At 30.7% G+C, this 25,363-nt stretch overlaps 1 protein-coding gene and 1 long non-coding RNA gene across 3 annotated transcripts; one reads left to right on the top strand and one right to left on the bottom strand.

The window, feature by feature from the left end:
- Window positions 1–25,363, top strand: LOC141449130 (uncharacterized). The gene is made up of 7 exons (XM_074118242.1): window positions 1–241; window positions 400–1,134; window positions 3,462–3,533; window positions 4,622–4,722; window positions 20,370–20,503; window positions 24,642–24,768; window positions 25,045–25,363. The coding sequence occupies exons 2-7, from the start codon at window positions 942–944 to the stop codon at window positions 25,198–25,200; spliced, it is 783 nt and encodes a 260-aa protein (XP_073974343.1). The 5' UTR covers window positions 1–241; window positions 400–941; the 3' UTR covers window positions 25,201–25,363.
- LOC141449167 (uncharacterized) lies at window positions 7,339–15,610 on the bottom strand. 2 transcript variants are annotated; one of them, XR_012455373.1, is made up of 3 exons: window positions 15,539–15,610; window positions 10,261–10,496; window positions 7,339–9,419 (listed from the first exon to the last, which is right to left on the bottom strand). It is a non-coding gene; the product is annotated as an uncharacterized lncRNA (long non-coding RNA). The 2 variants fall into 2 exon arrangements; XR_012455379.1 differs by lacking the exon at window positions 15,539–15,610 and adding an exon at window positions 10,590–12,077.

The raw sequence follows: 25,363 nt of genomic DNA, 5'->3' as shown, positions 1-25,363 counted from the left end.
GGCATTCACCCCATACAAAGGAGTTGGATATATTACAATGTACAACACTAAAAATAAAGAAGTTTCTGTAAAATACACAAAATAAATTTACAATATTAATAACAAAAAATTTGAAAATAATTAAAGAGTTAGTTCGAAAGAAAAATATATTTACAAAAATTACAGAAGTCAAGGAAGTAATTTCGTTTTCGAATTTAGAACCTAACTTAATTAGCATCTCCTTCAACATGTTCTTTTTTCCGTAAGTTTAATAGTATCTCATTCTAAATTGGTCTAAAATAAAAATAAAAGCATTCAGATTACAAAAAACATCTAATTTATAGTAAAAGTAAAACAAATACAATTCAATTTACCCATTACTAAGTTAGCTAAAAGAAAATTTAATCAACTGTTCTTTAGTTTTAGGTAATTTTTAAAAGAAGAAATAGTGGGTGAAAAAATCAAGAGCATCATGGATCATCATTTCTCAAACGCTGTTATCTTGCGGATCTTTCCAATTGAAAATAGGAGAGTGGAACGGGCATTGGGAAGTTAATTTTAAACTAGAATTATAAAATTTAAACATTACTCTCTTTAAAAATGCACAATTTTTCTAGAAAACCATAAATATGTCTGAATATAGTTTTTGGAAGTAAAAACAAATTAGCATGTTGAATTTGGATTTCTAACAAAAAACTAAGGGGACATGTATTTTATTTAATTTATTTTTTCTCTCTTATACCTTGAGATACCCTGTTTAATTATAAAAAAGTTTGAAAAATTAATATTTAATATTAAATAAATATCATGGTTAATCATATGGAAAAAACTGATTTTCCAAAAAAAATGTGTTTAGACTAATAAAAATATTCCATGTTCCCTAGTTTGAAACATCTGAAAAGTTGAAGATTTTTAAGAATGTTCGTTTTCCAAGTTATTGTTATTTTATGCAGATATAGCACATGAATTACCAAAAAGCAACAGGTTATAATTATCCCGAGAGTTTCTATAATTATATTCGAGAAATAGAAAGAGATGAAGAACTAGAGAAAGAGATTTTTCCTGATGGGCACGTTTCAGAACTTAGATCGCCATCAATTATGGAAGAAGACTGTCTCGACAATTACAATGTATTATGGAACATTTTAAGGAAAGGTAACTTAGCAATGGTATAACAAAAATTTTGGCATTAGCTTTAGGAATTAGCGCTGTCTTCTGTTAGGCTTCTGAGAAATTGTCATTAATTTATCAACAATCTTTTTCTTGTTGGGATTACTGCCTATTAAGAAGGTTTCAAGCAATTGAATCTGGAATATAAACATTCATGGTAAAAAAAAATGTGTATTTCGCTAACCAAACTTACTTTCTCATTAGATCTTATTTAAATAAGTTTATGTATTCTCAATGAAGAAGTAATACAGTCACCTGTGGCTCCAAGGCACGATTTTGTATTTAATTATACAAATTTATTTGATTTTATCGTACCTTAGAGCCCACAGGGACATCTGTTCCCTTTTTTGACCATATCAAGCAGTCGGCAGAGCTAGCTCTAGAGAGAGTTTCTAAGCTACTACTTCCTTTCTCCTTCTACCTCCTTATCCTTCCTGACATAAAGCTTCTGGCCAAAGATTCTGTCTTCATACTGGCCAAACCGAAGGCCATTGATCCAATAAGACAGCCATGTTCCACTGGTGTTAAAATGAACGTTAGTGGTCACCCAATGGCACCAAATTAACATTGACAGTATAACTCGTTTTTGCCTGAGGAAAATTATCAAAGATTGGCGGTTAGAAGGTTCTGGCATTAAAGGCGTTATTTTAAGTTTGCTGCTCGAGATCATAGCGGTGTTATTAAGTGATATGGACCTAGGTAGAGCTTTAGTGATAATCGTTACATCGAGATCTTAATTCTAGTTGTGATGCCGTTGTTTAATGCAGGTGCCATCTTCAAGTAATACAATATTCTACCTCTTGAAGGTAAGAATTCGACAGACTTTTCTACATCAAGAAAAGATGGCCAAAGCGCAACTTGTTTTCCTTATTTAAAATAACCACGCTCTGCTCTAATGAATACTTCCTAAAGATGCCACTTCCAGAACAGTAAAAATTCCTCAGTCCAGGATCTTCCTACTCGAAGTACGGAAAAATGACCAAAAGACGCGAGATTGCCCTGTAGAAGATTCCAGCTTCTTCAAACTGACAACTTTTCCTTTTTCAAAGTCGATTACTCCGCTTAGAGTAAGATATGCACTCTAGTTTCTCATAAAATTTAGACTAGACAAAGATTGAATATTTTATTGGATAAATCTTTTAAAATACAACTTTTTTTCCTGTTTAATCTTTCTACCAAAACGTCGTCTTTTATTGCAATAATTTTTTTCCCAAATTGAATCATTTTCTGCCCAGGTTAAAAAACTGTAAAAGTGTCTCCTTTAACTTTACTTTAGCAATTTCGATATGGAAGTGTAAAAAGTAGGTGTGTCGTGTGAGTATATTCGCAAGTGTGACTTTAATCCACGTTGCCGAAGTCCAGCATTATTCTACTTCCTTAAATATAAATAAACATGTCTAAATGTTAACCCCATTTTATGTTATGTTCTCCATGATCCTTTCGTTTTATATTTTCATTTTTAATTTTGCTAAAGCTCTAAGAGGCAGCAGCTGCCCCTCCTGATGAATTCCATGCGTAAAGAAAATCCTCTAGTTTGACAAATAATATTTTATAATTGCATTTGACATGTATATATATTTTATATATAGACCACCACTTTTATACTATTGAAATGAAGACAAAAATTGAATGCTGAATCACTGTTTGAAGATTACTACGACATTACTCCAACAAGAAAGAATTACTGGAAAATCCATTATTCGCCTTATCTCCATAAAGAGCCATAGCAGACTGAGATCCCATGAATCGCATTGGCCTGTCAACCCGTCTGAGGTTTAACAGAAAGAAAAGGAAACGGAACTACTCGTATTTAATATTTCTGCCAGGTGGCAGAAAAAATCATTTAAAATCTATGTCTTTCCGTGGTACTTCAGATTTAAAGTCTAATCAAACAGACAGGACTGAAAAGTTGCCACAATTAATTCCAGGATTGCGGGTTAATTAGGATGACTTCACAAACACCACGCAATCTAATCTAATCTAAACAATTACTACAATTTTTTTATCTAGTATGCATTATACTAAAAATCATACTGAGAATTATATTTAGTACGGAAACTTCAGATAGATTTTAACTAGCCTAAGAAATGGAGTTTCCCAAATTATGTGTACAGGCATGTACGTTACATTTACATTTTTTTTACAGCCAAATTAAATTGGACAAATTTTATTGTGACGTATAATTTTTATTGGGAGACCCTTAAACGAGCTTCCCTGTGTATGCCTTAGCTGTTGTCAGTTTTAATTCTGTTTAAATATATTATATAAAAACGTAACTAACAATAATGAAGTTTTATTTTTTTTTTTTGCAGAACAACGGAAGAGAGATTGCTACATTATGAAAGCTGTTTGGGACTCTGAAAAAGATGAAAAATTGTTTAAAAGTAAGTAACTGTGCAATTTTATCCTTCCTTCCACCATTTTTTATTTCCAAAACTAAATCATAACCTTTGACTTGAATTTAATAATTTAATAATGTATTTCTGGGCTTTGCTTTTTGCCAAGCATTTCTTTTCTTATTGATTTGTTGATAGTTATAAATTTTAAAACTCCCTTCAAATGGGTTTTGGTTATTTAATATTCGTCATGGTGTGAATTCATAATTTTATACATTTCTTATTTTAATTTTATTTGCTATACACTTATTAACAAGAAGAACATCAATATGGTCTAAATATGTAACTAAAAATGCATAGTGTAATTTTAATAGTGTTAATGCCGCCTTCATGGCCTAGCCTTACACCAACTTACGACAAATTATAGCATCCTGTAATATAGCGATAAGCTTGATCTCCTTGCCAGGGCGGCGAGGAGTTTTTTGTGTGCAGTGTCAGCCACCATTCCAGTATTCTTTCGTTACAGACGTCACTGTTTATCATCGAAATAGTGAGTGTAAGAAAAACTCTTAGGAAGAGAAATTCTTCCAGCAGAAGAACCAGCAGCTGAACTCGAACAATTTTACAGTTGCTCTATGAAGAATACACGTTATAAATTTTTAAAATCCCTACATAATACCGTAATTTATTGCGAGAATGGTGGTACGAATGATAGATTTAGCCTTTCAATCTGTGGTTGAATAAAATTTATAAAAGTATTTTAATAAAGGTTTTAATTCATTTTAAGTGTAATTTATAGTGTATGAAAGTTTGTTAAATGTTTTGCACACCCTTGTTATATTATACAGCAAATAGCCTCCTTAGAATTAACTGTACATATATGTATATCATACTTGAGTTAAGACAAAAAGGTTTAGTACAATCAACAAAATAACATCCTCGTCGAATAGATCGATGATGTAAAAGAGGAACACGGTAAATATTAAATATGATATGAATTTTCATCAAAGTCATCAAACCATGATTACAAATCAAAGATAGATATCTTTTCGTGGTGAAGTATATACAGACTGCCTAAATAAAATAACCACGTTACGCTATCTCTGGTAACTTTTATGTTTTTTAAAATTTTTTAGAGTGCAAAGTGTTGACCGAACTGGATAAAGAATTGTTGCCTACATTTGCCAAAGTTTGTTTGGTGTGTTTGTATGCTGTTCACAGTTTAAAAAAAAACAAAGTAAGCTATATTTTTTATTTATATTTTATTTATAACAGTGATTTTAACATTCTTCTCTAATAGTAGTCCTTTTAGAAGGATAAAATCCTTGATTAGTACAATCAACAAAATTACGTAATGTCCTTTTAGAAGGATAAAATCAAGTAAGATAAATAATATTATATTTCTATTACTATTAATTCTAAATTCTATTACTATTAATATTACTAGATACAGAACAGAGAATGTCTCTAATTAAAATTATTTAGTAGTTAAATTTTCACATTCAAGTTTTTATTAATAATCAATTAATTTTATAAAACAAAAGCTTCGCCATAGAAGCAGTTCTTAGTTGGTAAACGAAATTTGATATAAGGTCAATAAAAAGTCAAAACAGACATAAATAAGCTGTTTCCATTATTCACTTTTTTTTTTACAGTTAAAATTTGTGGACGTTTATACTTTAATGAAATGGGGAAGATTCCCTAAATGTTTATTTAGACAATTCTTTTGTCTTAAAAAAAAAAAAAAAAAAAAAAATTAATAATAGACTGCCCAGAGTTGTTATTTCAAATTTATAAACACACATTCATTAAGCTAAGAAAATGCAATTAGTTCTCACAGCTGAAATATTTACTTCACTAAATCAAACTCGATTCACCCACTTTGCCTCAGTTTACGCCAGGTTCTCCTCCGAATTGGTACACACACATCTGTAATACCCTCTCATCTTCAAATATTAATTTAGATTTGTGTGAAAATAGCCAGTGATGATTAACTAAGTTTTGACAATAATTTACTAAAAATTTGCTTAATCTGACCATCATTGATATTATCAAGTTAATAAAGAAATATAAATATAAAACTTTTCCAGAAAGTTTTGAACTGGCAGTTGAAACTGTCCGGTCCAATTCAAAATTCTGTTTTGAGTTGTATCAGCAAAAATGTATTCTTTCAAAACGTTTTGAATACCGTACAGTAATGCACTCTGTTATCTGTAATAGAAATCACATTTACTTCTAATTGTACATACACAGAAAGCATTATGAAAGAATATTTGCTTCTTATCAACTAACTTATATATAATAATTATTTAATCTATTGACTTTGTCAAGATGTATCTAATTCATTTGTCAGTGGGTTGATTATAAAGGAGAGTTTTTTGCCGCAGATTTTGTCCACATCTGAAGCGTAAGTTTGTTGTAGAGAACTTGGCTTAAATTGCGTTTCCCTCATATTCACAATTGTTGATTGATTTGACATAAATTGATAATTGCAATGATAATTCTCAGAGGTGAAGAGGTCCTTCGAAATGAAATTATTTTACAAATTGTATCTAAAAGAAGTTCAATTGCATGTTATTGTTAAGAAATTTGACGTGAATCAATTTTACTTGTGAATTGCCATAGAAATTAAGTTCCTCGGATTTCTTAGTATACACACTGGCAAAAAAAATTAGTTACCAAACCTTTCTTCACCAAACTTAATTCACTCTTTAATAGATGGGGATATTTTAATAGTAAATTTAAAAAAAAGAATATTTTAAGACAAACATAAACAATTTTAGAATTTGTAAGAAAAGTAATCTTATTACCTAGGGCAGTATAACTTTTTGAAATCGATTTACCTATTTCATAGATTCCAAGAAAACTCTTCTCCATGCAAATTAATAAATAAATAAAATATATTAATCAATGAATTTCATGAAGGGGGTACTTAATTGGCTGCAGGAAAAGTTATTTTTGGCCTATAATGACAGTGTATCATATTGAATATCTTTGAAAAAGTTTTGAATATGTTATTATCAATATATGAAAATGAAAGACACTTGTTGAAAATTTTTTTTACCAGTTTATAAGCTATCAGAAAACAAATTGTATTCAAAATTGCCATAAAAGTTATTTTCAGGTAGAATGTTTTATAACTATAATTTAAAAAAATTGCTGCCCTAAAAGTAAGTTTTTTGGGCGCGAACATTTTATATGAAAAATTAAAACTAGAAGAACGTTCAAAATTCATATATACGTATATATTGGGACACCCCTTCAAGGGAGCTAAAAGAATCCTGGTTAAATTTCCAGTCTACTAAACATTTTTAACGATTTTCTTTGAACCCTTTTTGCTGTTGTACAACTATAGATCTATAACTCATTTTTTTAAAAATAAAGGAAAATTGGAATAAAGATACTTACTTTTAAGGATTGATTCGGTTAGGTTACCTTCCGAAGTGCTATTTCAGTGTATTGTACGTCGATCTTTCTTATATTTTAAGCAAAATTAAATATTTTATTTAAATAGTTAGAATTCCTTTATTGAAATACACTTTACTGATGGTTTCTCTCATTATCGAGATTTTCTCAACAATGTCTCTGTAAACTACATACATTTGCACATATATACCGTGCGTACATGAACAAAAATAACTTATTTTATTAGAAAAATTCATTGAAGTTCGGAGAGGCGTTGATTTAGGCTTTCCTGTAAGGTTTCTTTTCAGTATAATCTGAAAAGTAACTGTTTACAAATTGGTTGATATTATTATTATTAATTAATATTGAAATAATGTAAAAAAATATGTATATATTTTATTATTAGTTATGTGACTTGTCACTTTATTAATAGTAAGAGTCTGTCTCTTCACTGCATTTAATTGCACTTTCAATCAGAAATAATTAATTGTGCTCTTGAGGTTACTTGCAAGAGGTTATCAATTTTGATAAAAGTAATTAAAGAGCTCACGTCCTCCAAAAAGAGGGCATCAATAAACTGCAATTAGCCTCGCATTTTAATGTTTTTAATTTTTATCATTTTTTTCCGAAGATTTTATTTTGAATTTGTGTAATTAATTAAATAAATGTAGCAAAAATAAATAAATAAATAAAATTTGATGAGGAAAACTGTCTGATAATTTTACAACGAATGATAACAAATCTTTACTGGCTATTATTATATAAAAGTTTGAAACAATATTATTAGGACGGGCTTACTCTTGGTGTATTAGACCTTCTGATCGAGTCGTAGATAAACATCAAACACGCTGAAAGAATAATGCATATAAACGACAAAGTTTCAAAAATTTCACAAAAAAAAAAAAAAAATTTTACGTAGATTTATTCATATTAAAATTTCTCTGCACTAAACAAAACTAAAAGTAACCCAGAAATCTAATTTAAGAAAAAGCGTTGTTTTTATTTAAGTGTAATTAAACTTTTATAATTGGAAAATAAGTGTTATTAAGCCTTTTTTAACTACTGATAAATCACCTCTGGTAGTGCGTGAATGTCCAAAACTAGACAGAAATAAGAATAACGCATACTACGACAAATTTTTTTAACAGTTCCAATTTCCCTTAATTATGTCAAAATTTATTTATGATTTATGTCAAATAGCTATTTATGTAAATATTATTGTCTTTCCTTTGAGTGAGCTAATTCGCAACAATTTTTTTTTTTTTTTTTTTTTTGAGTTTCCAGAACTCCAAAAATCTAAAACTATATAACTTTTTGTAATCTAAACTTTTTGTACGTTAGCCTCTGTAAATCTAGATATCTACACATTACATTTCTTATCTATTCACGGTGTCTCACAAATATAAGGTAGGAATTTTATAAATATTAGCTAAATAATTATTTGATAGATAAACATATACAAGTATTTGTTGTAAATAGTATTTACATTCTTTGATCTATCTTCTGCTGTAATGAAGTTTTGTGGTGAAGGTTAACGAACTGAAAATAGTGTTAGTGTGCAAGAATAGCGAAGAGAGTGACGTTCCCATTTTGTTCCTGTATAAATATACTGAACACGTGTATAACAGAAATATAGTGACGAAACATTATGGCAAGGAGCAATAAATCGAAGGGTAGGCGTGATAACTAAAAGATCCCCCACATATACACCACACATACATACATACACGCTCAGTCTTCTATTTTTATAGTCATTGAGAGTTAGGAACCAGTTTATACAATCATTCAGAGCCCACGTGATTGTAGCCTCGAATGAGTAGTGTCCACAGTAAACCTAAAAAAAATACAGGAATACCGATGTCATGCCAGATAGCAAACGTGAGAGTCTTAAGTCTACAAAATTCAAAGGAAAAAGAGATGAAAGGGATAGAATGTTTGTAAAATATAGTTTAGGTGTATATGAATATAGGGATGAAACAGTCTCCCTTCTGCTGTCTATTTTGAAATGAGGTCACTCAACTGATTGTAACTTTCAATTTGATAATTTATTAGATGGTTCTGTTCTCTCTGTCATCAAATCTCTCTCATATTCTCTGATTCTCAACATCTAATGTTAGCAATGTCCTTCTAGTGCATTTATTCACTGTATTGCAACAAATTTCCGTCTGGTTCAAGAAAATGTCTTTCTGGGTGAGGCACAATAATATAACAGTAAGGAAAATACTAAATAATGCTTACAATTAATTTGTTTCTATGTATATATTTTATTTGTTCGAACATTTAGATTTTACCCTTCATTTTATTTTATTATTTAATTTGATGAATATTAATATCCGAGGTCAAGTTATCGGAGTCTACATGATGCGCTGCCGACTCCCTGACAGGGTACTACTCTCATTACAGAACTCACTTATCACCACTAGACAGAAAAGTGTAAAGGTTTACAAGGGCATACCAGCTGGACATCTCCTGGGTCCTGAATACTTCTGCCTTTTATTTTTAAAGTTTTTAGATACTTTTAAGTGTTGTCTGAAACAAGGGAATTCTTTTTTTTTTTTTTTTTTTTTTTTTTTTTTTTTTTTTTTTTTTTTTTTTTTTTTTTTTTGTGAGGGAATTCTTAAATTAAATACACTGAAAGGAGATTGCAACCGATCATCTCACTATCCTGGCAAACAAAATAAAAAGAAGAAGATAAATACTTGAACTTATTGTTCAAGTAAGATGTCAACTATCGCTTTATGGCATATCTCAAATTTTCTTTTATTAAACGTTTAAAATTTGATTTTGAAGTTGAAGGAATCAAGCTATTTGCAAAAAGTCTCTTTTAATAAGGTTGCTAAAGTAATCTTCTACAAGGACGTTTTTGAACTTATAATTCTAAAAACAGATATTTTTTTTTTTTGACATTGATAAAGCTGTGACTTTGATCAAACGAGTACTTTTTGTGATAATTAAATTCTCCTTTTATTATTTTTTTATAATGTGCTGGTATTTGTAAAGTTATCTTACTATAGTGGTAAACAAAGTCTGTATTATTAACGTAAATATTGCAAAGAAAAAACTGGATATATTTTGTTCCAAGTAAAAAAATTTAAAGAAATTTAATTTTTAAAAAGTTATTTATAAAGCAGAGTTTTAAAAAACTTTCATTCCGAACAGGTTTTTTGTCTGGCAAGACTCAGTTAAGTAATTTTAAATTAAACCTTCTCTACACAGAAGGAAACAGTATTAATAATTGTGAGAAATACTTTTTATAGCTCACCCATATTAACATATTTATATAATTTATACATTATCACTCCTTTTTTTTAACTTTTTAATTTGCCAGAAACTGTCCATACAAATCAACTTATAAATAATAAAAACTTACAGTAACGAATCCCAGATTTAAATCCAGCTGCCTGGCCTTCGATTTTCTCTTCCTAGGAGCCTCTTGTATTGTCCGTTGAGATCAGAGAGTCTTGGTTAGCTTCAATTTGCCCAGGAAATTTGTTAAAACATCTTTCTAGGCTCGAATTAAGCGCTGAATGAATCAGCCTGGTAAATGCCAGTTTTAAGAAACTCAGAGATAATTTTTTTTTAAATAATGTTTTCTATCTGCTCTCACTGAAATTGCAAAAAAAAAAAAAAATGGACATATGTCAAACTTTCTTACTACGTGAGCATAACAAAACATGAAGGACCCTTAGCTTTAACCACCATTGCTTTCCTGATATTTCTTGCCAACATTCTTCACCTCTGCTGGCGGTCCATAAGATTACTAATCCCCATGCATATCCTGCAATCACTTCATTCAAGGTAATTAAATTTTAAAATACCTCATGGAAAATTTAATAATCTTTTGGTTGGTGCATTAAATTTACTGTAGTTCACCTCATTGGTGTTGAGGCTACTTTCAAGGCAAAATGTCTTCAAAACAATTAAATATTTATAAGATAGCGTTTAAATTTTTTTTAAAAAAGTCGAATAGTTATATAATAACTGAAAAGTCAAAAGTTTTTAGATCTATAAATTTTCTAATATTTACATAAAAATAACTTATGCAAAAATAAGATAATTTTGAAAAAGAAGGAAGGGAGCCACTTAATGTTCGCCACATTACCTATGTACATTACTGGGGAATGCTTGTAGAGTCGGGAGTTTATTTTTAGAACCGGTCTAGGCAAAGGGGATAAGGAGAGGTATCTGTTGCGCTAGTGAACGGTGCGTTGGAGAGAGGTAGGCCTTTAGGTGCGTGAAATGCAGAGGTGGCTGTCAGTGTCAATGAACGAATTGTTCTTCTTCTTTATCTTATCTTAATGCACATCTCTTTTTTCTTTTTCTTTTTTTACTTTAAAAAATTATCACTTTAAAAAGAAGTAAAGTCCTATAGAACATGACTTTTCTAATCGTTTTAAAGCGAACGTCGGAGACTAAATCTATCTTTTCTTTCTCTCGTTGTATCTACAATCTTTTTAATACTTTACGTCTCAGACTCTGTTTAAATGGACCTTTACAAGATAAACATATAGTTAGCACATGAGCATAAAGGCTAGTACTTAGCCAAAGAAAGCACTTAATGACTTGGTTGCGTGACACAATTATTGCCATTTAGAACCAAAGAAGATTTTTTTTTTTTAAATTTAATTCGTATTAAAATCTACTAACATAAATTTACTCAATTTGTAAAAGAGAAAAAACTTTATAATAGGCAGATTTTTGATGATCAGAATTTTCCGAAAAGTTTGTGAGTAATTAAAATGTAGTCAGAGAATTTCTTTTATTAGTTCACAATGAAGTGCCGATCCCGGCTTTGTGGCCCGTGTGGTCTCCACAACTGAATGACTAATTAGATGCCTATTTTAAAATATTCTAAAAATTTTGTGTCAGAATTGTCTTGACCAAATTGAAATACAGCATTGACGTTGAGTGTGACATAAACACAGGCGGCAGACAGATGAGGTAATCTTTATTTCTTACATCTTTTTAAAGTATCACAAAGTTTCATTTAACTTGTGGCTCATTTTTCAATGTACCGGGCATCAGCTTTCTGACACCCTCCATTTGGCCTTCTTTCCATTTAGTTCTACAGTCCGTTTGTTCATTTATTGCCCTTTTCATTTCTAATATTTTCATATTTCATCTCCATTTCATTCATTTTGATTGCTTAGCTCTTAAAATCTACATAATAGCTTAAATCTACATTATACGAATGATACTAATTGTTTTCATTGTATTTACTCGCTAGATTTTTGCATAAATGTGACATCTGTACAAATTGACGTCAATTTATTCAATGTGTAACTGTTGCTGTTTGTTAGTCATTTATTTGGGATCCATTTAGTTAACATCAACAAAAACTTAACAAACAAAAATTAAAAATTTGAAAATTAGCCATGTGGTCTGTTTTAAACTTATTTAACTTGTATTTTTTTTAAACATATTTGATTGTAATCTGAATTAAGCAATTAATAAAAACGTTAATATTAAAGTAAATATTTTTTTTAACCAAAGAGTGAGGAACTTTCAACCTCTACCACCTTACTTGCTCGGAGAGGTCAACTTCATCAGGAAAGATTCTGCCGCAGTCATAAAGTCTTAAGAAAGGTTTTCGCAAGAAGCAAAATAAAGAATAATCTGAACGGATTTCGTTTCTGCTTAGAGGAATATTGCTAGAAGCAAGAAATACTCAAAATCATTGGTCATTGACGTCCTTGAATTCTTTTCATTAATGAAAGTAGATAGAATCCTAAAAGAAACTATGGGTGCTTTTTTAAATTGATGGTTTTGCTGATCCCTGTTAAACAACCGCCGATGCAGTTTTAATCCTGAAGTATTTGAAGGCGGTAGGAAAAAACGACATTCACAAATTTTGTGAACAGAAGTAACAGTAAACAAGGGACTGCAATAAATTTCTGTAACAATGGGCTTTCTAAAACAGGGGGATTTTTTTTTTTTTGCCTTGGACTCTTTTAGTGCGGATATGTTAATTAATATACCCTAGAAAATGTCAGCAGGACGGAAGTCTTGGTTCCAGTAGCGAAGAAAGGAGTTTCTCCAGGCAATTTAATTTCTGAGGAAGGTAAAAGAAAAAGAGATAACGTTTGAAAAATAATTTTGAGTTTCTGGTACATAAAAATTCGGAAAACCTGCTGGGAAATCCCTTACGACTTTCTACGCATCCATCTATGGCCAATGCCAGAACAGATATCTCAGCAGTAATTTTAAAGTAATTTCCCTTACCAGTGAGTGAGTTGTAAAAACTCCTAGAAAGACGCAACAAAAATAAATAGCTTTGTCTGTACTGGAGCGGGATCTCTAGGGAGCTAATCACTTCTCATTTTTCTTATAATTAAATATTTTCTGAGATATACTTGATTTTAAGCTAATTCTCTAATATCCTAAGTAATAACTTAAGTTGGTAATGGGTTGATATAGGTGTTTTTATCGCTTCACCATTATAAGAAAGAAACACAATCGAAACATATTTCTCCACCCTGATCAATTTTCTCATCATTGATGAGAAGTGAATGTTTTTAAAATTCTCACTTTGAAGAAATAGTTTGCAGTTTCTATTAGACCTCTTTCTAGATGTTTTCTAAGTTTTTTTATTAATTGAGCATCTTTGAAAATATTTAACAGGAATAAAAGTAATATTTATTTGGTTCAGGGCAGTTGCACTACAGAAGAAACGTTCCCTAGAGACGTGTTTCGGTAGTAGGCTATTTTAAAAGTCCCTTAATAAGAAGATTGCTTAGGGCGATATTCAGTTCGAGGGCGCCAGACTGTGCTACCAGTAGAATTCCAAAGCGTAATTACAGATATTTTCAATGCCTTGTCAGGCTCCATATTAAACAAAAGTTAAATAACTGTAAATTCCTTTTCATTTTTATTTACTTTTATCATTCAATACTCGCTACACAAGTTTTTTCACCTTTGAAAATTAATATTGCGATCATAATTATTAGACGAGATAGCATGGTTCCCAATCTATTCTAAACGTTAAATTTGAAAACAGAAATTAGGCTTGATATTTATAATATAAGCCAGAAATGACTGTTGATTAACTTGGCGACCACTAGTGTGGTGGATTTTGGCGTGAACTGGCGGCGAACTGGGCGGTCACCTTGAGAAGTATGCTGTCCACACGCCGCCTTCGTGAACAATTATATAATATTTAGTCAATAGAGCAAAAGAAACTAATTGTTTAAATTAAATTCATTGATATTATTATTATTATTATCATAATAAATTAAAATTAAACAAATTTTAAATATATTTCACTCCATAATGTATTTCTTTCACTCGTATTATACAAAAACGGTAGTATTTATAAATGCTTAAATAACTACGTTGTAACTACTAGTATTTGGATTGTACTAAATTTGTGCCTTGGCATTGTTTATTTACTTTTATACATTTATTTTTTAACATGTAAAGTTACAGAAGATGCCAAATAATACCACTTTAGCTAAGTTTTTTTTTTTTTTTTCCTTTGGCTTATCTGCCATAACTGTTTCTCGAATAATCATTTAATGTAACTAATGTTACTGTCGTCTGTCCATTTTTTGTTCTCTCATTTAACAGCTAATAAGATTTTAATTGACCACGTTACAATCAATGTTAACAAAATTAATATCTTTTTTTTTATAACATTGTTCATCATATCTTCTTTATCTAACAGGAATTGATTAATTATAAGAAAGAAAATTGCATAATGAGGAAGTATTAGTATATGCCTATGATAGCCTCTTGGTATTGATTAGAGTCAAACATGTACAACTAGCATGTTAAAAAATCTTTTATTTGGAAGTATTATCATTTTTAAGACGCGTATAAAATTTGAGGTCATTGGCGCCCGGAGACTTTTTCAGTTGCACATTTCCTCGGCCTCTGCACAGAGTTTCCTCGTTACATCTTCTAGGCTTCTAGGAAGGGAAAATGTATGGTGGCACGAGATCTCCGAGTGGGAATCCAATGCACCAACCTCTGAGAATTTCCTGGGAATTATCTTCTAAATTAACTAATTATGTCATTATTGGTGAACTCTGATAGATATTCTATTGTTAGTATTTATGAGTTGACCACGATGGGAATTCAAAGCGTTTTAAACGATTTTTAAAAAAACTATTATTCTTGCGCTATTTTAGTTGCCCTAACCTCAAATTTTTGCTTCTGTACTCCAAGTTTTCATAATATCTCAAATTGTAATTGAGCATTATAAGCTCTTTGCTTTTAACTACATATATTTCTATATGTTGTACGCTGAAATCATATGAATTTGGGGGAACCATTTCCTTTCTTTCTCTTATGAGTTCTAAATGAATTTTTATTTGCATTTATTTATTTTGTAAAATATTTATTCAGTACCTAATTGGTTAGGACCAAAGATACAAAATTTTGCTAAGTATATGCTCTGAAAAAAAACCTAGTCCCTAGGTCGAAACTCGGTATTAAAACAAATTAAACAAAAAAAGAAAGAAAAATGACTAAAATTGGCAGTAATATTTATTATCCTTGGTTTTATGAATCAGTTACTAAAAAAGATGAATAGAATTCTATGAAATTTATTGAAATTTCGTCTGAAATTTCGGCAACATGTAGACATTGACGATGCGCAGTTGAAATTAAAAGAGCTGTATATATCGTACAATACTATTTAGACTTACCAATAAATAATAGCTCCAGATAAGCCAGTAGTATTGAGGTGTTCTACATCCAGACTAGGTGCAAGAGTATATTTACTTAATGATATCTTTATATAAAAAGGCATTTTATCTTCAAACTTTTATTGGTGTATCGTCTAACAATAAATATGTTTCGTCATTTAATGCACTTAACAAAATATTCTAAATATAGTCATGAGAGGGAAACCAGAATTTTTTTTGTCAGGAGATTGTTTTTTTGTTTTTGTTTTAAATATTCTTTTCATTTAGAATACTAAACAATCACTCTCTTAATTAGAAAATATGTTCACAAAATAAATTAGCATCACAATCTCTTTAAGCTGTAAAATAATTAATAGTAATTAACAGTTATTAATAATTAGATTTTTAGGTAAGGTTCTCTAAACGGCTACAAGACAAGAACCGTCGAGTCGGAGTTACAGCACTAATCTGAGATGTATCTTGTTTAGTTTAGAAAAACTGGCCCAGTATTTCAGAAAAAGCTGATTGAAATTCATTTAGTTTGAAATAATCAATTAGAGTAGTAAATTTTTTCAGAAAACTTAGTAGTTTGGTTGACTATCAAGAACGATGAAGTTAATTCAAGGCAGTATGAGACTGCCTGGATTGATAACTCATTAGTATTTTTACGCATTGTATGGATATTGTATGTATGGGCATTTAAGAGAGTAACGTCTGCGGATGTACATTGAGTGTTACAATATTTAATAAGGATCATCAGTAGAAGAGGATTTTTCTAAAAATATAATATAAAATTATCTTTTGTTTAACTTACATTTCTTTCGCACTGTAGCATTCTTTTATTGCATTAAATATTTATTAGTTACTTTTCTTAAGTTACCGATCATTTGACAAATATCAGTTCTTAATTATTTTGTTTCTTGTTAAACCGATCTTTCATGACCTTAAATTACTGTGAAATTGTTCTTTTAATCAGAAAAACTTAAATTCTGACTTGGGTTTATTATCTCTCTTTCAGCTAGTTGAGTGAAAGCGTATACCTCTAAAAGGCGAAAGGCTGATGATATCCAAGTATATATGTCGAAATCTTCCCGCTCCTTAAATCCATAGATTCAAAGTGTGTATCATTGCATCCTTACTTGATGGCAAGCAATGCAGCATCGTTTCCATTGAGCACCGCCTGCGTTTTGGTGGTGCCGCTCAATCATCGCCTCCTTCGAATTCTTGCATTTCACTCCAAGAAAGGCTTAATTCTTATCGTTTTGAAAAGCATAAATTCCGAAGACCGGTGGCAGATCAAGCCTTTACTTCACTCTTGATTCTTCCTAGGAACAGGATACCTGTAGGCCTCTTTTTAAACCTCTACTGATACAGGTAAATCATCATGAGTATTCTCCGTTCATAGCTGTCTGCTACTGTTTTGATGCTCCTTCAGCCTTTCAGCCAAGAGAAAACTTCCACTTAAAAGGGAAGGGTGAAGAATATCTGAAAACTCCTACAGCAATCTCCGAATTAGCATTAATGTCAAAATTGAAGAGTTTGCAGCGAAATTATAATTTAAAAGATAATAATAATGGTATAAATGTAATTATTAGCGTGCATGTATTTATTAGCATGTTTGTATTTATTAGCATGTTTGTATTTATTGGCGTGAATGTATTTATTGGCGTGAATGTATTTATTGGCGTGAATGATTGTATAACTGTATAGTATTTAGTTGTAGGTATAGCTATTGTAGCGGGTGTAGGAATATTTATAAGAGTACTACACCCAGTTAGAATTAAGGACTATTAACAGGGGAAGGAATATTTATAAAAGTACTTCCCTTCAAGAGCAAATAACCTTTTGGCCAAGAAATAAACGAGTTGAGTCTACATGATATACTATAGGGAAGCACATCGATAATTTACTTAGAATTATTTTAATTTATCTTACTGATAAGAGGCATACCTAAGGGTTTAGATAACCCCGAAATGAGGAAAATGTAAGGGATGGCAACTATGTATCCACCCTCCCCCTCGTCGACTGAGTCGATGATGTAAGTGGGGATGTATGGAGGCATTGTTCGTTACCTGGAGCTCCACTAACCTTGCTGGTCAAGGTTCAGCGTCGGATGCGCATGGGTTACAAGAACATCCGCCATCCCAAGTAGTGGAGTAATATGTTCGAGAAAGAACAGATATTAGAGGCGCTAATAACCTCAGCTGTTGATGCGCCAAAAAAAAAAAAATAAAAAAAATAATAATAATAATAATAAGTCTTTATTCATTTCAATAATTAATACATGTACATAATAATTAATAATTAATTCACATAAAAAAGATATTTTGACAGACATACTCATAGTCAACCTACCGACTGAGTGGTTGTCTTTGAAAATCAAAACACTCCTGACAACTATAAAATAAAATAAATGTTTAAGATTAAAGAAAAGCCTTAACGCACTTATCCATAAAGTTAAATTACATGCATTTCTGATACTTTCTGATCGATATAAACTCTGGCTTCAATTTGTTCAGATTTAACAGTTGTACGAGTAATTAAATTCAGCTAACAAGGAATATCTTCCAAGCGGATTTAAAATAGTTGATTAAGCACCTCCAATCTTTGCCATTCGAACAATCAATGAATTCACTGGATAACACTATCTCTTTACTAAATTATAGCAATCGAAATTAGTTTTGATTTAAAAGATGTTTTATATAATTTTAGTATGGATGTTGGTCTAGAATAAGAAGAAAAACGCCTTCTATTATCGTACTTTTCTCTAATTTTTGGAATATGAGTAAGTGATTATCAGTTTTATTATAGTTGGGGTGTTGGCACTGAATGACTTCGGCATCTATTACTTAGGGTTTGTAGTGCCGCTCATAGATCGCCTCCTTCGATTCTATGAGGTCTAACTGTACAAATATTAGAGCCCATTTATGTCTCTAAAATTTTGTCCGCAAAGTTAGCTAGCCGATCAAACAACGTCACACCGTTGCCCTTTGCGTCAATAAATTTTAAAATTTAAATAAAGTTTAAAAAAAGTTGCTTTGCGGAAGTGAGATTCTTTTAAAATTTGTTTTAGTTTATATACACCTCTACTCAAAGACTATCGCTTCACTTGGTGATTCTTTAAATTTAAAGAATTTTGATTTTAAAGGGATTTTGGCAAGCTCAGATGGCGCCATTAGTAGTGAACAAATATATGTATAAATTTAATTTTATTAATCATCTGACTTTTTTAATAAGTTCTGTATCACACCAGATTAATCGGTCCAATTAATTTTTTTTTATGAGATAATAACAATATCTTTCTTTATTAATAATAACTGCGTAGTAATTGTTTTGTAAACTTGAGCTAAAATAAAACATAAGAACATAATTCACGTGTGTGATGCGTGCCAAATCTTTACAATATTCCTTGTAATCTTCTAGACAAGCATTGTTTATGTAGATTATATTTTAATAGTTATCTTTTAATTATTCAATTAAAGCCTGAGTATTTATTTACCTTTTGAGATTTTATAATAAGTAAACTTGGTACCATAAAGAACACAATAATGCACATAAAAATAATTCTTTAAATCGATCAATATATTAAAAAAGAATAAAACCAGTACGTTATATCAGCATCCAGAGCTGACCAATTCATATTAAATTATTAAGAGCATTAAATGTTTGTAAACCATATTGCACTATAAAACATCATATATATAATTTACTGCCAAATCTGGTTGGTTTAAATACATTGTTCCATACATGGATAATTGATACTTTGCTGTAAATACGTTTAAGAAACTTTTTGTAATTTGAATAAACTTATATTTTCGCCTGTTCTTGAAAAGATATACATATATATGTTCTTGAATGTAGAAAGTTAACGGTACAAGAATTTTATAGAAATACAAAACAAACACAATCCTTTCACAATCAATGAATTGGCGGGATTGCTGAAAGATGATCCTGAAGAAACAGCGGATGCGTATCTCACTTTGAGTTAAAAATTTTTGATTTACCTATTCTTTGAGAATAAGAAAAATTGATCTAGCACTGTTGAGACTTCTCTGTTTGGGTATCCATCACTATTCCTCTTCATTAATTACGGACTAACATACTACATTACATTTTCGTTACCTTTAGCTTGAATGGGATTCCTTGTTATCGCTTTTACCATACTTTTTGATTTTGTCGCATTCAGCTTGAGTGTTGCTTTCCTAGTTCTTCATTCCAGTTGCTGATGCTGGAAATTCTCAACAGAATCGACCATTAGAACATGTCTTCGTATTTTAGAATACAAGAAAAAGCAAATCTTGCAGATAATAATCAAGTTATGTTTACTTCCCAAATTGTTATTCATTAGTTATTACATTTTTGCTTATTAAATTAAAGGCTTATCAATATCTGAGTTCAATGCTCCTGAATCTATTCTAAGCACTTCTAGCCTTCTTAAAGTGAGGGAAGAGGCTCATAAGAAGAGGAAAACCTTTTCATATTGTTTATAAAAGAGTACCAATCTACTATCAAAAGTAATCTATCTATTCAGATAAGATAAGTTATTTTAACAAAAGTCTGGCTACATTCTGTAAAACCTTTCGAATTTTTTCAAAAGAGTTGCAGTTTCTCTGTTCTACCATAGAAATTGTTTTCCAAGAACTAAAAAAAAATAAAAGAAATTGGACATTCACTTTCTTTTAATCAATGATCATAATCGATAAGTCAAAGTTTGGTATTCCTAATTAAAATACTATCTTTAATTTAACAGTAAAATTAAAACAACCGTAAAATGAATCTAGAATTGGTTTAACTTATATAATTTATTGTCGAATTAAATTTTAATTAAAAAATTTCTCCTATGTTCGTTTAGAGATTTAAGTATTTCATTCCGAATCTGATGTTGGCTGAAGCTCTTTGGAATTTCAACCCTCATCATCCTAAAAGGCGAGAGATGTGGCGAACTTTAGAAGAAATACCAATTCTAAGGGAACTTTTACCACCTTAGTGAGTTTAGCCTTTACTCTTAATTTATAATAAATCGTAGCGGAAATCAGAGCATAGAACTAAAAGGGCTTTTTAAAACTGGGTTACTTTTATTTTATTTTTTTAAAGAACGTGTGAATAGTACAACTCTGTTTTCTTTGCTAACTGTGAAGGATTTATTTTTAGACTTATTTGCATGAACAAGGTAAACATGAAAAAAATATAGGTCAAACAAGACATCAATAAGGAAAACGAAAGACATACAATTAAGCAGGCAGCGCACTAATATGGTAAAAACAACTGAATAAAAAAAAGATGGGTATAACAGAATTTAACAAAAATGAAAAAATTACAAATGGTCGTTTATTATTATTGGCTAATTCTTACCACTTTCCTTTCAGGGTTCTTCCCTTCGTTTACTCTCTTGTTTTTGTCGCATTTGGTTTCGTTTCGTACATTTCTGTATCCACTCTCTGTCTAAAAATTGAATACTCATTACGAAAACTAAAAATGAAGTGTACATATTTTCCCTTTTAATTACGAATAAGTAATTAAAAAGTGGCATTTAGTTGCAACATCCACTTTTACACTTTTACCTGGAAACTGAAAAGTGCTTATTGGATATGTTCTCTATTCATAGCTGTACTTCAGAAGACGTTGAATGGTGTATCTTTCGTTTGAACATACCCATATATTACACTAGTAATTGAATCATATAACGAGTTCCCAGATCTCAGAATCAGTTGGAATTTCTTTGAGAAGTATTATGCCATAGTACTTAATCAAGGTGCACTGAATATGTAGTTGAGAGGTTTAATCAGTGGCAGCATTAGCTAGTAAATGGAAAATTTATACAAGGGTTTTTTGATTGTGGCATGAATAAGGATAGTTCTGTTAGAAGTCTTAATGTTTCAGCTACCGAGAAATAGGTGACAATCCTATCCATCTAGATGGCCATTGCTTTCCTAAAATAGTTACATTTGTACTATAAAAGAAAAAAGAACTTGTTGGTTGAAACATCTAAAGTCATCCAATCACTATTCCTGTCCTTCTTTCCCGACTACTCCGTGAACTCCAGTCCTTCTTTGAGGATAGTTATCGTAAGGAGGCTATTAGCTAGACCGTTTCTGCCTTATTAAGTCCTTATCTCAGACTATCTTACTTCTATTACGAAGTGTTTATTTGAAGTATGGAAACTTCGCCATTTCTGGTGTTTTTTTAAGATTATAGGAGAACTTTTATATTTGCACTTCTTACTACTTATAGTAGCTGCAAAGATGGCTAGGTATGAAATGTGTTGTTTCAGCAATTGTCGCGAGGTACCATTTTTTGGTAGAATGTTCTCTGCTGGTCGAGCTGCTATTTCTCCAATTAGGCAAGAAATACCTTTCTAGCAGTGGATGAATGGGTTATTTTACCAGGGAAATGAGCTAGATGCCTTACTTTCTTCACACGTGAAGCTTGGTACGTTAGATTTGAATGGATTCCAGATTTCTTTTAGTTTAACCCAATCTCCCTTGCTGTTATTTATAATGTTTATTATTTTTTTTATTACAAGCAAACTAGTATCTTTTTCCTTCATCTTTTTCTTTTAAATATTATTCAGTTTGCGTGTATTTTAGGTGTGTACTTATTTATGTCACTTTCTTTCTTGCTTTTTTTCCAATTGCTATAACAGAAATTATTAGAATTTTTCCTTTTTTAGATATCTTTCTCAATATATTTACTATTTTTTAAAAATAATTAGTTTTATTAGCAATTTTATTTTATTTCTCAAAAAACTTGGTCAGCGATCTCTAAGCGTTATATTTTATGTTCTATACAAAATTACGTAATAAAAGTTGAATAATTGCTTAAATTCTGGAAAAGTACTCAATTTAATATTATTTATAAATACTGATAACTATTCAATTGTTCATCTTATTGGTGAAAGATTTCTTTTTCAGAACTTAAATACTTAATTTCAAAGTGTCACACCAGCTGCTGCTGGTGGACGCATGTTCACCTTAGGTGTCCCTGTACAGCCGCGCCAGTGAGAGTCACGTGATCACGTGATCAAGCTGTGTGTTCTTTTCTGAAGCGGTTTTAATGCAAACATTTCTCTCTGGTCGCAGATAACAATTTATTGAGTACTAATTAAGTGTGCTCTCTTCTGTGTCTGGCTGTTTTAAAGATTTCTCTTTTTGATAAAATATTTGCTGTATTCTACGTTAAATTCAATGGAAGATTCTTACAATATTGTACTATTACAACATTTTTCTTAAATCATTCAAATTAAAAACCGTATTATTTAAGTATTTTATAGCGAAAAGTACCACCGAATTATCTAGGGTTCTTTTTCATTTCTCTTCTTAACCTTAAAGAGAAAGTATTCAACTCGTACAGATTTTCTACTTTTGAGTCTTTCAAGGAAATATAAGTTTTTAGTTACCTAATGCCCAAGCGTGAAAAGTGTTTTTTCTGATTGGCCTGTGTGTGTGTGTGTGCACTGTAATCACGAAAAATTGCAGAAAATATAAATTTGATATTTTGTTTAGGAGCCACAAGATGACAGAATTAGTAAGGTTTTAAACCAAAATTGGTCAGCATGAAGTGCTTCTTAACGAATAGATTTTTCAGTATGTTGTGAGTTAAAAAAAAAAAAAAAACATTTGATTAAATGTTAAGTGTATTAACTAAAACATTTTTCCGGAAAAATCGATTAAGGTAACTCCTGAAAAAAAGAGTTCCATTTTGTTCTGCAATGTGTCTTCCAATAGCTCTTGGCTTTTGTTAAGTGTATCGGTTCTGTTAAGAGTGGTTGAATTTGTTGCTGAAATCGAGATTGTAGTAACTCAACCAGAAGTACCATTAGTTATGGTATCTATTCAGCATTCAGTTATGGTAGCTATTTTTTTTGGTGTAACAAGTTCGACTTTCGAATTCGACTGAGGCGCTTTAAATAAAGCGGATAGTGGCTAATCGAAAATATACTGGTGGACAAAATTAGCGCACCACTCAGTTTTTGTTTAGTTAAAATTAAATAAATTATTTTCCGCTTTTGTTTTGGACGTACATCACTTGTCTAAAGCGATTTATGGAGACAAGATGTCATTCAAGAAGAGATGTACAGCAGAGAGAGAGAGAGAGAGACGATAGGTACATCCGGCACCTGGCTTTGCGAAACAGGAGAATAACGGGAAATGAGATAAAAAGTCTCATAAGGCAAGTCCGAAATGTTTCCATCTCCAGCAGGACTGTTAGAAGAAGACTTAATGAAAGTAACCTTAGAGCCCGGCATCCTGCTCGTGGCCGTCTCCTTACCACAGTTCACAAAATGACCAGGTTTCAGTTTGCATGTGAACATGTGAATTGGACTTGAGACAACTGGAAGAGAGTTCTCTTTACAGATGAGGTGAGAATAGGCCTAAATTCTTCAGTTGGCCGTAATTACAAATGGCTTATTTTTTCAGCCAACAATATTTTGAAAGTTCAAAATTTGCACAAATTGGAAATCATAAAAAAAATAAGGGTGGTGCGTTAATTTTGTCCATCAGTGTATTTCTCTTGCGATCCAGGCCCTATGGAACTACTGATTCACTTGGTTTGAACTGCAAGGAAAGACAAGCAAATACAAATAATGTTAGAAATGTAAATAACTTCAGCAGATTCGTTTTACCTCGAGCTAACTTACCTGTGTAGTTAGATGAAGGAAATGTGAAGAGTAACTGATTTACATGTCTAAATAATTCTTTCAGTTGTTCTTTTTTTGGTTTTTGTAATTTTTTTAGTTAGGAACATGACTGTCCCGTTTTAGGCAGTGGAATGTTCACCATTTGCTCCTTAATGCTCCTTTCTCATGCTGCTATATATTTATTAAAGTTATTTTAATTTACTTTTATTTACAAAAAAAAAAAAAAAAATGGGCGAATCATCCCCAATTAGCCTGATAATTTGTGTAATTCTAGCAAAATTATACATAAGAAGTTGATAAAAAATATTATCAAAGACAGTTGAAAATAACTAATTTTGTTGTCTTTGATATTAGTAATCTTTTTTATTTAAATGATTTTATCGATTTTTATTTTATTGCAGCTATTTTTATATGAATTCATCATATTTTTTAAAATAAACCAGGTATTTTAGATTTAGTTGAAATGTACTTTATCTTTTGTTTCAGTCCTAAATATTCTACTTCTGAATCAAAGCTCTGTGACAATGAAGCAGCTACGATCATACAAGCTGCTTATAGAGGCTACAGAGTTAGAAGTAAACCTGAAGTACTTGAACTAAGAGCTTTCTGGGAGGTAATTCTCTTTGTAACAATATTAAAAATTGAATATGTGGTTAGAGTTTTATTAAACAGTGTGACTTGTATTAAATAACTCTTAGCAAGCAAATAAGAATGAATAATAATTACAATAATATGTAAAAAAAAATGTACATTAAAATGTTGCTTTGAGCGGATCAATCAGTCAAAATGGTTTTGAGACAAGTAATACGTTTTACTTTCAGATAGATTGATTCAGTTATCAATAATCATATATTGACTTTAAAATAAAAATAATAATGAATTATTACAGGCCCTAAAGTTGGTGAACAGGGTGAAACAAGCGGCTGCAGATAAAACTGTGGGAAAAACTCCAAAATGGCACGATACAGGTGCATTTTTTACTGAAAGACAAATAGCTGCCAGAGAATTTGCAAGAGAGCTAAGAACCAGGACTGGCTCATTTTGAAAATAGTAATGACCTTTTTTTCTCGTTTCATTAGTCAAAGCAAAATTACTAAAGTAGTTTGTTTCTCTCGAAGCAGTAAGATTAAAGAGCAAAATTGATGTAAAACTTCTTTTTGTTTATTATATGAAACTATTTCTATGAAAAATAAATTGTTCTAATTGTA

This window comes from Rhodnius prolixus, unplaced genomic scaffold (assembly GCF_049639745.1).
Source record: "Rhodnius prolixus isolate KJV_2025 unplaced genomic scaffold, Rpr scaffold_1, whole genome shotgun sequence".
In the NCBI taxonomy this organism is placed as follows: Eukaryota; Metazoa; Arthropoda; class Insecta; order Hemiptera; family Reduviidae; genus Rhodnius; species Rhodnius prolixus.
The sequence above is the reverse complement of the archived record's forward strand: the minus strand, read 5'-3'. Positions and strand labels throughout refer to the sequence as shown.